This window comes from Brachypodium distachyon, chromosome 2 (genome assembly GCF_000005505.3).
Source record: "Brachypodium distachyon strain Bd21 chromosome 2, Brachypodium_distachyon_v3.0, whole genome shotgun sequence".
NCBI lineage: Eukaryota > Viridiplantae > Streptophyta > Magnoliopsida > Poales > Poaceae > Brachypodium > Brachypodium distachyon.
The window spans coordinates 25921143-25935799 of record NC_016132.3 but is presented as its reverse complement, the minus strand read 5'-3'; the positions used below and the strand labels follow the sequence as shown (position 1 = coordinate 25935799).

General features: G+C 41.1%; 1 protein-coding gene across 2 annotated transcripts; it reads left to right on the top strand.

The window, feature by feature from the left end:
* Window positions 1-1460: 1460 nt before the first annotated feature.
* Window positions 1461-14544, top strand: LOC100846916. Of its 2 annotated transcripts, XM_010233169.3 has the most exons (13): window positions 1461-2186; window positions 2439-3581; window positions 3702-4656; window positions 4794-5033; window positions 5612-5741; window positions 8277-8429; window positions 8553-8794; window positions 8904-8973; window positions 11365-11571; window positions 11725-11948; window positions 12942-13020; window positions 13093-13230; window positions 13781-14544. In XM_010233169.3, exons 1-13 carry the CDS (start codon window positions 1628-1630, stop codon window positions 13979-13981), a joined length of 4341 nt encoding a protein of 1446 aa, XP_010231471.1. In that variant the 5' UTR covers window positions 1461-1627; the 3' UTR covers window positions 13982-14544. The 2 variants fall into 2 exon arrangements, with proteins under 2 accessions (XP_010231471.1, XP_003568574.2); XM_003568526.4 differs by having other exon boundaries at window positions 2439-4656.
* Window positions 14545-14657: the final 113 nt, after the last annotated feature.

The following is a 14657-nucleotide window of genomic DNA, read 5'->3' as shown; positions in this document are numbered from 1 at the left end:
GTGTAATCATATTCTCAGACCATTGTGCAATGTTGTTGGTTATTCTACGACCCGCATTTGCGAAAGCTTGATGATTAAGATCTAAGACATCACAGGTATGACATCCCTTCGTGACACCGGCAGCGCTCACACGTTGTTCCAGTGATCACATGTGGTGCCTCTCAGTTGCATTAATTAGTTGTCACTAGCTGGTTATATATATCGAGCGAGTGTCATAATCATAATCCAATATTTGTTGAAGTAGGTATATAAAGGGCAAATGAAGTAGCAGATGGTTTAGCTGGGCAGGTGCCAGAGAGTTAGGTAGTGGTGTTTTTCAGAATTCAGTTCCACTCTGCGTAGGAGTATGTTTATGAATAATTGTAAACTTTTCTATTGTTTGATTTATAAAGCTCACTTTTAGAAAAAGAAAACAAACATCGTCTGAGGACACGGATAAATGAGCTGAAGCATCACTGCATAAGTTTCAAAAGAGGCGGACTGACCGCATAAATGTTTGGTTTCACACTTGCGTGTTTTACAAGCGTAACATAGAAGTAAAGCTGAAATTGTTCCCCTGATTTAATTACTTAGCAGTATATCTTCTCTAAACTAATAGATCATATACTAGGTGTATATTAGAGTAAGTCGTGTATATTCTGTTGAATATTGATGTACATAAAACAAAAACATTTTCCGTGGCAACGCGCGGTGTATCATCTAGTTATTTTACATGACAAACCCAATACATTATTTTTCTCTATTGTGTACTTTTATGTTTTAAATTGCACATTATTCTTATGATTGTGTACACCTAATTTAGAAATCGTAAGGCTCCCACTGGTCTATGCACAAAATGTCGATACACAAAAAGGAAAAACTGATACCCAATACCAGGGCACACATGATGCAAGGAATTCTATGCCAATTCAACGGCAAGAAGATAAATGAATACAACGTCAAATGGCAAGCCATAATTTTTAAATCACCCAACAGCCCCAAAATGCCAATTTATCATATCCAATTAACTTGTGAGTATACATGGGATATGTTGTGTGCAAATTGATACTCGTGCCTTGCCATAACTTTTTGGGTACTCATAAAAAAACATAAGTTTATGACACTGTCTTTGAAAATCTTATCAGGCCAGGCACCACCGGCGATCAAAACCATATGCAAAATTGTTGTCGGAGAATATAGGATTTCGAATGGGATCATAGGAATGTACTCACTCCGATTCTAAATTCTTGTCGTTGTTTTAGTTCAAAACAACGACAACATTTTATGATAGGAGGAAATATGATCAGCAGTACGGGCAATGGATGTGAAACTAGTTGCATGTGATTTCTGTAGGAATGCAGAAATAGTTCGAAGCGGTCTCACAAATTCCAAAAGGTCTGCACCACGGAAGCCCGGCAAGACGGCCCCATAACCAAATTTAAAAGCGAGGCATCTTCGAACCTCGAACAAAGCCCAACTCCGAAATTACCAAACAAAGCCGTCCCCGCATCCGCCTTCGCCGCCTTCCGTGAGCAACCTCCCTTCCCTTCCCTGCCCTGACCTGCCCTCTTCCCCAAATCAACCGCGGCCTTACAGAACCTTCCACACCAATCAGCCGCCGCCGGCGAATGCTCCGCCACCGACGGGGATGCCGTCGGCGGTAGCACCCTCCACCCCGCGCTTAAACCCTAGCTGGCCCCATCCACCCCCCGCCGCTCCCATGACCAGCCCCCATCCACCCTTCGCCGCTCCCATGGCCAGCCCCCACCTAGGTCTCGGCCTCGCGCCCCCGCCGTTGCCCACCGACCCCTCCGTTGCGCCTCCGCCTCGTCGTGCACCTCGGCTGGCCAAGCGCCGACACGCGGCCACCACCTCCCGCTCTCGCGCGCAACCGTCGCCATCCGCGCCGTGGAATCCATTCGGCGGCGGCGGTGATACGGATGGATCGGGGCAGAATGTAAATGGAGGGCTAGGGAGTGTGAACGGTGGCGGTGGTTCTGGGTTTGGGAAAGGTCAGACCGGGGGTGTTGTCTTCGGTTCTGCCCCAGCGGGTAAACAGCAGTCTTCGCAGCCACCGCCGGCGTCATCCAGTGATGCTCCCTTCGTGTTTGGGAGCGTGAGGGACAGCCTGCCTCGGTTTGTTGAAGGCTCGTCGGCTACTTCAAAGCTGCGCGATAGGATGGGGAAGCTGAACCTGCGGAGTCCAGGTAAATGCAGCGTTGGTGTGGGTGAGGGGGTGAATAAAAAAGATAAAAACTCTTTTTTTGGTGTTGCTATACCTAGTTTGGTTTTCAACAGTGAATTGAATGTGCTCCTGGAAAAACCGACGCAGTTGAATATAGGTAGCGGACCACCTTTACAGAGTGAGAATGCTAATGGTGTGCCAAAAGCGTTTGTATTCAGAAGTAATGTATCTGGGAATTTTGCTGATAGCAGGAGAACTGCTTCCTCTTGTGCAGATGGATACACTTCCAGTTCAGTTCATGTTACTGAGGCAAATGCCATGCAGGAGAAGCTTGCACAGGTCAGTATAGGCAATGAAGCACCTGTTAGGATCCACAGTGAAGCTACTACTGTTACACCAACGGTTTTCATGTCTGGAAGTGGCCATGCAGATAGCACTGATGATGTTGCATCTAGTTCTAGTAAGAATGCATCTAGTGCAGTTAATGGTACTGATGACACTAATGCGCTTCCGGAGAAGATAACACCGTTGAATATAGGAAGTGGCACGCCCTTTCAGAACATGAAATATGGAGGTGGTGATAGCCATCAAACTGAAGTGTTTGGCTTTGGGGGTGGCAGACCTGCAGCTGCCGGTACTGTTTATGGAAACAATTCAGGCAATACTTCAGATAAGGGCAAAGATTTTTTCTCTCCTGCAAATAACAATGCTTCTACTTCTGCTAATGTTGCTACCAGTTTGCCTCCAGAGAGCACATATAATTTGAATGTACGAGGTGGAGTGAGGCACAAAATGAAAACTGATAATGCGAATTGTCTACCAGAGACATTTGTGTTTGGAAGGAATGGAAGCACAAGCTCTGCTTCAGAGCAGTCGGCAAGGGTAGTTGTGGATGATGGTGGTAATTTTGTCAGTGGTCCAAGTACAGATACTCGTACTTCAGATCAAGGTAGCATGGAGAGCTCACTTCAGGAGGAGATGACAAAGTTAAATATACAATACAGAATCCCATCTAAGAGCATGAAAGATGAAGCAGCAAGTCTACAACCAGAAACATTTGTTTTCAGAAGTGATGCAAGTTCAAGCTTTTTTTCTGCGCAGGTCCCATCATTCACAAATTTTCAAACCAATGCATCATCTGAGACAAAGGACAGTGGCAAAAACCTGGCCGATGATATTATTAGAAAGTCAACATATGCCAAATCTAATAACAGTAATGGTTATCGGACAAGTAACTTTGTTTTCGGTAGTGGTAGTAGTGCAACTGCTGCATCTGAAGGGGCTGAAGAACATACACCACACGATATCAATAAATTGAACATCAACATGGAGGGGCCTTCTGTATGTATTCAAGTGAACGATGCTTCTATTCCTGATTTTTCATTTCAGGGCAAAGCAGAAGCTATGCCAGGATATGGTACTGTTCCGCGTCCCAAAGTCCAGGAGTCATGCCCATTTACTCGTTTGAATCATTCATCTATTTTCTCTACATTTGAAAATGTGATGCCCTCCTTCAGTTTGAATCCTATGGATGCAGGAAAAGAAACTGCCCCTGGTGAATCTGGTGCGATCAAACAGGATCTGCCTAGGTGCTCCAGAGAGAGCTTGTTTGGTATAGACTATATAAAGTCAGCATATCGAGATAAAAAGGAAGCACATAAAAGCACAAGGAAAAAGAAAAGGCCAACTAGGCTAAAGCAACATGCTCAATTCAACCAAGTTTCTCAAGAAACATGCATCAATGGAGTAAGCTCAGATTTAGCAGGTGATTATTCACCAATGGATTGTTCTCCTTATCAGGTAGCAGTTGAAGAAGTGTCAAGAGAGGCATCTGTGAGTTCTGACCAGTCCATCCACATTCCTGATGGTGGTGTCCCAAATCAGAACACCAGTTGTGCTGAAGATGATCTAGTTTCTGCAACTGAGCACTTGGTTATTGATGCAGACCTTCCAACGTACGAAGACGAAGGGAGAGCTGCCAATGTGGATGCATCTGAGAGTAACTGTGGTAGCAACTTTTCTAGTTTCGATGAAGAAGTAAATTTCTGTAATGCATCAGAGCCCTCTTTCAATAATATAAATGTTGGTGCTAATGATGAACCTAAAATGTGCACAACAGAAGCTTGGTTTGATGGCTATGAATGCAATGTTAAAGGGAAAACTTGTGAAGATGACACCTCCAGAAAGCTGCATGAGTCTGGTGAACCTGTTAATTTTCAGTCAAGCTCAGAAAATTTTAGTGGGCTGAGCTTCACCTTTGGTGCATCACTGTATCCCGATAGTACCTTATCGACTGAAAAACGTAATACCAAAAGGAAGTCAAGGACTAAAGGTGGGCAGACACCTAAGCCTTCAGCTGTGCAGGCTTCTGTAAAAACAAAAGCCTCACGGGACACAAAAGGCGTGCAGTTTACCCCGGAAACAAGTAAGACAGAACATTCATCAAAAGAAATTTCGGCAGCCTTGGAGACTTGTGACACTTGGCGTACAAGGTTTGTCCTGGCATTATTTGATTTTGTCTTTATATTTCATTGTAATTTTGATGACATTTATAAATATCTTACTGGAGAAACTTGCTTCATTTTTCTAGTTTATAATATCCAATGTTTGTTTGTTCCATTTGTGCCAGTGGGAATCAAGCCTATGAAAATGGCCACTTTGCTACCGCAGAGGGGTGTTATACCCGTGGTATAAATTCTATTTCTCATCATGGAACTTCTGGACGTTGTTCCCGTGCGTTGACACTGTGCTATAGCAACCGTGCGGCTACTAGAATGTCTCTTGGCAGAATGAGAGAAGCTCTTGAAGACTGCTCAATTGCAACATCGATTGACCCCACCTTTCTTAAGGCTAAAGTCCGTGCTGCAAAGTAAGGAGCTGCTATCCTTGACTTAACTACTTTAATATATTGGTATTTTTTCGTGGCAATAGTACTCTAGTGTATTATTCTGGTAAGTGCCTGATAGTGGTATTTTCTGATTTTACCGTGCAAGATAATATCAGACCTATTAATAATTGAAACCATGATTGCATCTGGAACAACAGAATTGCATCTTCCTGGTGTATTAGCACCGTTGCTCATATAATTCAGATCTGCCCGTTCTTCTTTCTCGTTTTAGTTTTAGTGTAGACCAGGTTTTGGTTCCTTGTTAGCTTAGTTTTAGTAAGTTTTGTGCCTTCTCAGCATTCTCCTTCTAATACAAAATGACATGCATTTTGATGCGTGTTCGAGAAAAATAACCATGGTATGGTTAAGACAGTAAAAACCGTAGTCCACGAGAACAGTGGGAACACATTTCTGTTGGACATATGTGGTTTGATGTTTGTTGTACTAGAGTGATTTGGATGGATCATTAACTCGGCAACTTTAGTTGCACATACTTCCTTTCATCTTCATACTTTCTTAAGTGATTGCCAGGTTTATTTTCTTACTATCCACTAATGCAGTTGTCAACTAGCACTTGGAGATCTTGATGGCGCATCAAGAAATTACACAGCCTGTTTGAAGTCTGACAATGCTGCTGGTTCTGACTTTAAAATGTTTGCTGAGGCTTCTGATGGTCTGGAAAAAGCCAAGGTATGCTATATTTCTTCTTAATGCATGTTTAATAATATCGGCATGTCTTAGAATCTATGCCATCTATCTTCTTTCTTAAAACCTACTAAAGCTACCAAAGGAATAAATTCTTAATTTTTTATTTGGTAGGTTCTAAAAACTACTTTTGATTCTCTAGCAATATCTCATGAAAGCATGCATTTTATGGGACTTCAATCAGTGTTCACAAAGGTGCTAGTTGGGCTACAGGCCAGCAATTAGTCCCCATGCCCCAATTAGTCTAGTGCCAAATCCCGAATTAGGTTCCTAGGTAGCTACGTGAGGATAATTTGACTAGGGGCCCAATAATTACCTGAAAAGTAGGTAGTCTGGGTCAAGGAACGGGATTGCAGGTGGCTAAATCGAGGATCGAAACGGAGTGGGGTTCTTTGGGACGCTAGTTTGGAACATGGGATGCGGTGTACGAATCTTGGTCGATGACCCCAAGTACAAATCTATTTCATATAGTACTACTAATAATCAAAGCATATATCTAAGATAAGGTCAGTTTGGATGCGTTCCTTGCTCCACCGCTCCTGCCCAGTAGCCTTGACGTGCCCTAACTCCAAAGAGGATATCGAATGGACTAAGTACTAATATGATTGGTTTAATCTATAACAGTGGCGGAGCCAGCCGGCTTATTAAGCCTGGGCAAATTCTTCACGTGGCCTCTCTAATTGATTTTTGCCCAACAAAATCAACCTAAAATCACTTAATCAACACTAATTGATAGTGTATATCACCGGCTGGAGCCTGGCTAGCCGGGCGGTGGCTCCGCCGGTGATCTATAATAAGATGGGCACACTGATGGTGTTGTCTGGTAATTCTAGCTATTTTACTGAAAACTATGCCTGTTCTAGTCATTTCCTTGTATCGGTATATTAGGAATGTCAATCATTACCCAATACCAGACAGTACGAGCAGATAAGTGTCGTGGACTCGTTGCTAGAATAAGGGCTCACTCGGTTTGCAGGATTTTAATAGGATTTCAAACCTTAGGAATTTTCTCTATGTGTAGCATTCGTTTCGCAGAAATACAGATGCTAGATCCTAAGGATTATGCCCCAATTGACCTAATCCCTAAGGATTCTTAGCATCAGGTGAGACCTCATGGAAATTTCTGAAGGATTGAAGTGTGCATGACATCCCAATCCTCTACTTTTCCTTTTCCTTTTCCTGTGATTTCAAAATCCTGTAAACGTAACAAGCCCTAAGTATTTCACCAATGTTCTTTGTCTTGTTAATTAGTAGGAACTATGTATGAACAATACTGCATTAGTGCAGGCCATGAGACTTTCTTCAATTTATTTTACTACTCCCTCCGTCCCATAAAGATTGGCACGGATTTGAACTAGCTCTAGGTCAAACCGTGCCAATCTTTGTGGGACGGAGGGAGTAGGATTTAGGCATTCCCCCGATGCACAATATATAACATACCATTGCAGAAAACAGCAAATAGATGGGTGTTGATATTCTATTACAGATACCAGGTTGTTCTTTTTCCTTTTCATTTTAAGGTACTGGTGATGATATAGTTATACTAAAGTTTCTGTTGGATAATATTGGATGGCTAGCTTATTACATTGGTGTCTATTTGGCTGCATTTGTGAAGCAGGTAGTTATTGATATGATATAAAATTGTAATTCAGTTCTGCACTTGGATTTTCGATTATGCTTGGCGTAGAAGCTGAAACTGGATATTTTTCGAACACCCCCACACATTGCCATATTATTCTCAGATTCACCTTTTTCTAAATGATTCTTTTTATTATCATCAACCACCACAACTCATCAAATTGCCCATTTTTTCTGTTACACGGCTCGTGAAATTAGCCTGACCAGACTTACTGCTTGTCTATTGTAGAGGAACACTGTCCTGGATGGTTGGACCTGGTACACCTTCTTTAGTTTGGGGCATATCTAGTGCGACTAATAGCTAGGCCCATTTATATAAGCTAATCTACATTTAGGCTACACGCATATAAATTTTAAAATCATGTTTGGTCATTCTAAAATAATTTGAGCTTCTCCTAGTATCTTTTTTGTTTGAACTTGAAGTTGTAGAGGATCATACAAGCCCCATATAGTACTACTTCCGTCCAACCATAGGGGGCGTATTAGCTTTCCTTTGACCATTGCTTTGACCTCAAATTACTCTATTAATATATGATTATATGACATAGATTCATATTCATTATATTTCTACTCAAGGATATTTGCTTATGGTAATGATTTTGATCACATTAGTCGCATATTTATGAAGTAATTTGTGGTCAAAGAGTTGGTCAACCGAACCCTAATATGCCCCATATTGTTGGACGGAGGGAGTAGTACGTACCACCTGCGCAAATATCTAGAATCTTTTGTGTTGACTGGTGCCAAAAACCTGTATCTGTTGAATGATCATTTCCTTAAGTAGAGCTGACAACTATGTGAGTTCAAAACTTCTCAGTAGGAATAAGATTAGCTGCTAGTTATACATTATATCTCAGTGACATCCTTTCACCTATGCTGCAGAGAGTGGCAGATATGATATCCCAGTCCAGGGAACTTCTTAAGAAAAGAACATTGCCTGAAGCAACAACAGCTTTGGAATTGATCTGCAACGCACTGCACATAAGTTCACACTCAGATAACCTAATGGAGATGAAAGCAGATGCTCTACTGACGGTGTGTATCTCTTGTCTGAGGTCATCGATGGATTAGTCATATGTCCAAGTGGCCTGTTATTTCATCTCTATTTAGCTCATGTATTTATTCACTAGTTACTAATATGATGGTTGGACCGAACAGCTAAGAAGATATGAAGAAGTAATTGAATTATGCCAGGAAACAGTACATTTGGCTGAAAGAAATTCTGTTTTAGTTAATGGCAATGGGGAGTCAAATAATTCCAGTGTATCTGAAAAGGCAGAATGCTCTGGAAGCCTTTGGCGGCCATACCTCATTTGCAAGTCTTACTTCCTTCTAGGCAAGCTTGAAGAGGCTCTTGACTTGCTAATGAGGCATGAGCTAGTGACACCTGTCAAAGATAGGTAACTTGGTTTCCACCACTTTCTCGTAAATTTGCCAGGTCCTGTTATTTTCCTTATTACACAGTTTTCCTTTTGATGTTTTGACTCCTGAATGGTGCCTATCATGCAGTGATGGCAGCACATCTCAAAAATGTTTGTCGTCACTTTCTACAAGCATAAGACAACTTCTTTCTTTTAAGGTATACCTCTGTCCCTATTGATTTCTTTTCATCCTGTAACATACCTGCAAAGATGGAACCTGATGTATTTGTACCCATGATGTGTATATGTTGTTATATTCTGAGATTCACCTGTCAGGAACTCAGGATTCGACCAAGTCCCTTTATCCTTTTGAAGCATATTTGTACTAATTTTTGTAGATAATGTGTTTATTTTTTTTTGTTTGATTAACAACTGCGTCAAGTACGACCCGCTTCTCGTCATCATCCTATTACTTGGGTGCTATAAATTGTCTGCATTTTCGTACGGATGAATTTCAGCCGACAAGCACTCAAGTTTTCTAATTTCAATAAGATCCATACGCAAGTTTCCTGTTGCATTTGCTTCATCATGATCTCAATTTTATGCCATACGAGCACATGTTCGCCCTATAGCTGTCTTCAGTTGGCCTGAGAATTCTTTTCATGAGTTCCTACACCAAAAAGAAGAAAGAAGAATAAAACAAACAAGAAGGCAGGACAGAAAAGGATTGACCTTAGATTAAAGCTACTAGCCTTATCATCAATGTCAGCTTTGTTTGGACTTTGGCCTCAGATTCAAACATAAGAAAACTTCTATGTTGATTTTTCATGTTAGTTGCACCAGACATGATTAGGCAACACAAAAGTGGCATCATTTTGATTTTAGAAATCATTTACACCAGAAATAAAATAAGCAAATAAACTTGTATCATGTAGATCATTTTGTGCTAACTGACAATAAAAGTAGGTGTACAAAGAAATGAATGGCATCACTGAACTAAAGATGATGCTGGTGTATCAGTTTTCTGCTTCCATGAAATTTCTTGGAACCAATCATCACTGGGCTGCAGGAACAATATTGGGTTTCATAAAGGCAACCAGATAGTTGAGTCTGTTCTTACCAGCAAACATTAAATAATTTAAGGTGCATTATTGTCCTGTTTAATTATCATTCGCGCTGTAGAAAAACTGAATCATCAGTATCCAGCAAAGCCAACAGAAAATGTGCATCAGATATTCTCAGTTTATCATCATGTTCGACAACAGCCAGTTGCCCCACAGAACAATTAGCATTCCTTGGTTACTAGGCCAAACAGCATGGTGCTTTTCTTCGCAAAAAAAGAAAAAACAGCATGGTGCTTTGGATTAGTGAAATTAGTGCTCCCTACCCTAGGCCTAGTTGTCTCTCCGGACATTCCTTCTTGTGGTGGCTGTAAGTCGCGCCCCATCATTGGGGATGTGAATGTGGTGGGCACCAAAGTGAAAGGTAAACCTACCAAGAGGTGGAGGGGTCAAAGTGAGGGGTGGCGGGCGCAAATGGTAGTGGGTGCAAGGTGTGGGATAGTAACCTTAGTGTTCTTGTACACACATGGATGGAGCTTGTGTGGCCCGCACTTGCATCTCCAAAAATCAACAGCAGCATATCTCTTCACTTTAGTTTGGTGCTGACCTGTTCATTGGCAGCCCAGGCTAGGTCTTGTTTTCTTCAGCCAAACCGAGTTTGCTCCTTTGGCCAGGCTCGGTCTTTGTTTTAACATACCGGTAGCCTGACCAGAACACTGCAGATCATCTTCAGATTTGACCATCTCCAGCTCGCATACAAAGCCTCAGCTGACACATGAAGGCCTTCTTGGAGAATGCCACTTGCTCATGCTGCCCCAAACCCTAAATTCCAAAATCCAGTACCTGAACCAGATTTGAAGATTCTTCATGTGCATGTCGTTTAGATCTTGAGTCTCCCGGTGGCCTTCCTCGTTCCATCCCTCGCCTGCTCTTTGTGCATTCCATCTTTTCTTGTAAGCTTCACCTGGCGCGATAGCTGAGGTTTGGAAGTCGCTGCCTCTTCTGTGGAGCTGTTGTCTGCATGGAGGCCTCCACAAACGACGCTTCCTTATTACTCAACTCTAAAACTGATGCTTGTGTTCATCACTTGTTCACGGTTGTGTCCAAATTTTGTTTCTGATGTGTGCAATGATGTGTTTGCTAATAGTTCAAAATTTTGTGTAGATATCTTTTATTTTTGTCCACTAATTATTAGATTAATTTGTGAGATATGTGTGGGTATGTCTGGATACTATTTTCAGAACACATCTGTCAGATTCTTGCTGTATATCTTGGATTTGTAAATTACTGCTGGTATGCTATATTCAATTGTGTGGAAACGTGCATTGTGCATTCATTTTGTGTGTGGAATTGCTACTCCAGTGCTGCTACATACTGTGTTTGCTGCTAATCAAACTTCAGACTTAGTTCCTGGAAGTCATAAATTGATATAATCAGGTCTAGTTTGGTGCAACATTACTGAATAAACATAAATTTGTTGGTCCTTAGTTTATGTTGGCAGTAACTTACAATTTCTATTGTTCTTTCTCCACGTGTGATATTTGTTAGGATGCGGGGAATGAATCATTTAAAGCTCGTCGATATTCAGAAGCTGTGGAACAGTATTCAGCTGCTTTGGCATGCAATAGTGATTCACGTCCCTTTTCGGCTGTCTGTTTTTGCAACCGTGCAGCTGCATATCAAGCACTCGGTCAACTTACTGATGCAATAGCAGATTGCTCGTTAGCCATGGTTCTTGATGCAAATTATCCGAAGGTATACCTTAGACTTTGGAAGCTTTTTCCCTATGTTATGAGCTTCCCTTGCACATGTTTCTATGTACAACAATTGGAGCCAAAGACTATGTCCAAACTGTTTTATCTCTACATATTTGTTTAAGAATTTTGTTTAATAGCTTCTTAATTCCAGGCAATTTCTAGGCGAGCCACCTTATATGAGATGATAAGGGATTATGGACAATCTGCTAATGATTTAAGGAAGCTAATCTCACTTCTTCAAAAGCAAGCCAATAAGCCTGGAGTATCACCAAAAGTTTTGAACACGTATAGTGACCTGAAGCAGGCACGTGCACGACTTCTTTCTGTAGAAGATGAAGCCAAAAAAGATGCCCCGTTGAATTTGTATTTAATCCTGTAAGTTTTTCTAAGTTAAGTTTACTGAGCTGTTTTTTCTTTGCCATGTTCAGTTCCAGTTCCATCATTCAAAATATTTGCATTTTAAAGTAGTTAATGTGTGCCTCCTACATTTGTTTCCACCTTATTATCATAGGTTAACAAACCATACCATTGATTATGCCTATAAGAAACGAGTACATTCAAATAGCCCTTAAAGGAACAATGCTCTTTCATGTAAGAAAATTGTTCGCAAGAGCATTGCTTTGGCATTGAAATGGCATTGCTAGAAAATGTTTTAAGCTATACTATGGTTAAACTCTACTGCGGTGACGATACTGTAGGGGAGGTATGTTGCATTAAGTGCATTCTAGGGACGTTATGTCCTGAGATAGCAAGATACCATTTCTTGATAGCGGCAGCAGTTATAGTTCCCATTTGTTTGACCAACACAAGAAGTAATACGAGCAAGCATGGTAGTACTGGACAGGTTAATCCTGTTTATGGTGTGTTATTCTAATATCCTAGTAGCTGCCTGTTGACACGGTTGTCTTGTGTGTTGAAGGATGATGCCATGTAACAAATATTGCACTTGGGGGGCACAAATGGTTGCTACTTAGAGCAATCTAGTAGGTAGCTACTAGGAAGTTATTGTTATTTTGTTTTTTTGTTAAACACAAGACGTCTTGTGCTATATAAAAAAGTTATATAAATATCAAGTCCAAGACAGTGAGTATAGAGCATTTGGTAAGCAAAAGAAGTAACGTGATGAAAAGGAATTTGTTAACTAGGACAGAAAACCTGCAGTCATTTATGTGTTGCAAGGGGAACTTTGTCTTGCATCCAGTCTCATTTTTACCAGTAATGTCGTTTAAAATTGGTAGCATTATCCCATTTCTTTGTCACTTCTTTTAACTTTCAGTGAACTATTCACGTTGCGCGTAGTAAAGGGAACTCTGTTTTGCTCATATAATGTGTACATAACTTAATTGCGCAATTATTTATTTTTTCCAGGGGAGTCGAACCATCCTGCTCTCCACTAGATATTAAGAAGGCATACCGGAAAGCTGCATTAAAACATCACCCGGACAAGGTTTCCATTCAGATTATTTCTCATTGGCACTTCTTAGGCAGAGTTTGCTTTTAACACAACTTTGACCTGCAGGCCTCTCAACTGCTAGTAAGAAATGAGAATGCTGATGATGGATTTTGGAGGGATGTTGTCAAGGAGGTTCATGCAGATGCTGATCATCTGTTCAAAATGATTGGGGAGGCATATAATATTCTTTCAGATCCTCAAAAGGTAAGATACAACTGCAATCAACTATGATTCCGAGAAATGGCAATCAAGTAATTTTTGCATGAAATCTGTTTGGCCTTCTCACTTTTTACATTTTCAAGTTTCAACTGTACTGAACATTCTACGGGAAAATAACAAGAGTGGCCTGAACTCTTTATGTAACTACATAAACACTTAAGTGGGTCTTCTGATAGTATTTGGCACCAGAGTTTGGGACTGGAACTAGCCGTACATGAATTCAAAATTTGAAGTGGTAGATGAAAACTTGCGAAGGTTTATTCTCATTCTAATTATATGAATATCCAAACCCAAGGTGTATAGGAAATCACCAATTTTTGGAATAATGGTAGGTGCGTACTAGCAACAGAAAACCCATGTCTGCTTTAAGTTTGTTTTTGATGTTGCTTGCTGGTTGCCACTTGACAATGGCAGTAAGATGGAGTTATCTGTAAGGAAAGAAAATGAGACTTATGGAGTTCATTTCACTTTATCAGCTATTACAGCCGACTTGTTTTCCTACTAGTGAAGCTAACTTTTTGCTTCAATTTTTCAGCGTGAAGAATATGATATGGAAGAGGAACTAAGAAATGCTGCTCGGAGAACTTTTAAGGGGAGGAGCACACAGTCACCTGAACAGCATTTCAGGAGACAATATGACAGAGGTTTTAGTCCTCGTCAGTGGCAATCTGCAGGGAAATCTGGTGCATCCCGTTCACGCTGGTCGGGACACGGATATTCTGATGACTACTGGTAATTCTATTGGTAGATGTTTGAGGCTTGATTGTGATGTGGAAAACATCTTTTGCATTGGTTGCATATGAGCATGGCCTCCTTGCACCAAGCTGGGTCTGGGCGGCGTGTGTCGTCGTGGGGCTGTTAGGTTCTACCACTACTTGCCATCCTCCTTCCTTCGCGCATGGAGATTCCTCGCAGTTTAGCTGTCTGCTCGATGCAATTCTTTTGGAGGATGAAAATTGAAGGTTTGGAAGTTGACCGTCAGGTTACCTTGGCTGACGTGATCTCAAGTGAGTCCTAACAGCAATATCAAATGTGCACAGGGATAGATTGAGTTATTGCTTTCCCGGTAGGCAAAATCATTCTTTGTTCATGTGCACAGGGGTGCATAAATTATTTTCCGTGGGCTGTGGTTTCACGGTTTTGTGTATTCACGGGTGCTTCATATAGTGTGCCCTACTCTGAGAATGTGAAACAAACAATGGTGTATATTGTGTAGACTGCATATTGTGGAATATGAACTCTCAGATCACATCTTTTCCTTTTTCGGTAGAAATACTAATGTTCTCGTGTTTACTCCTAGTAGTACTTTTTATTTCTTGGAAGAAATCCTGCTATATATCTTTTTTTTTTGGAAAAGTGCTATATATCAAGTTAAAACAAAGCGCGATACATCGAGCATCTTGAGCCGTGTC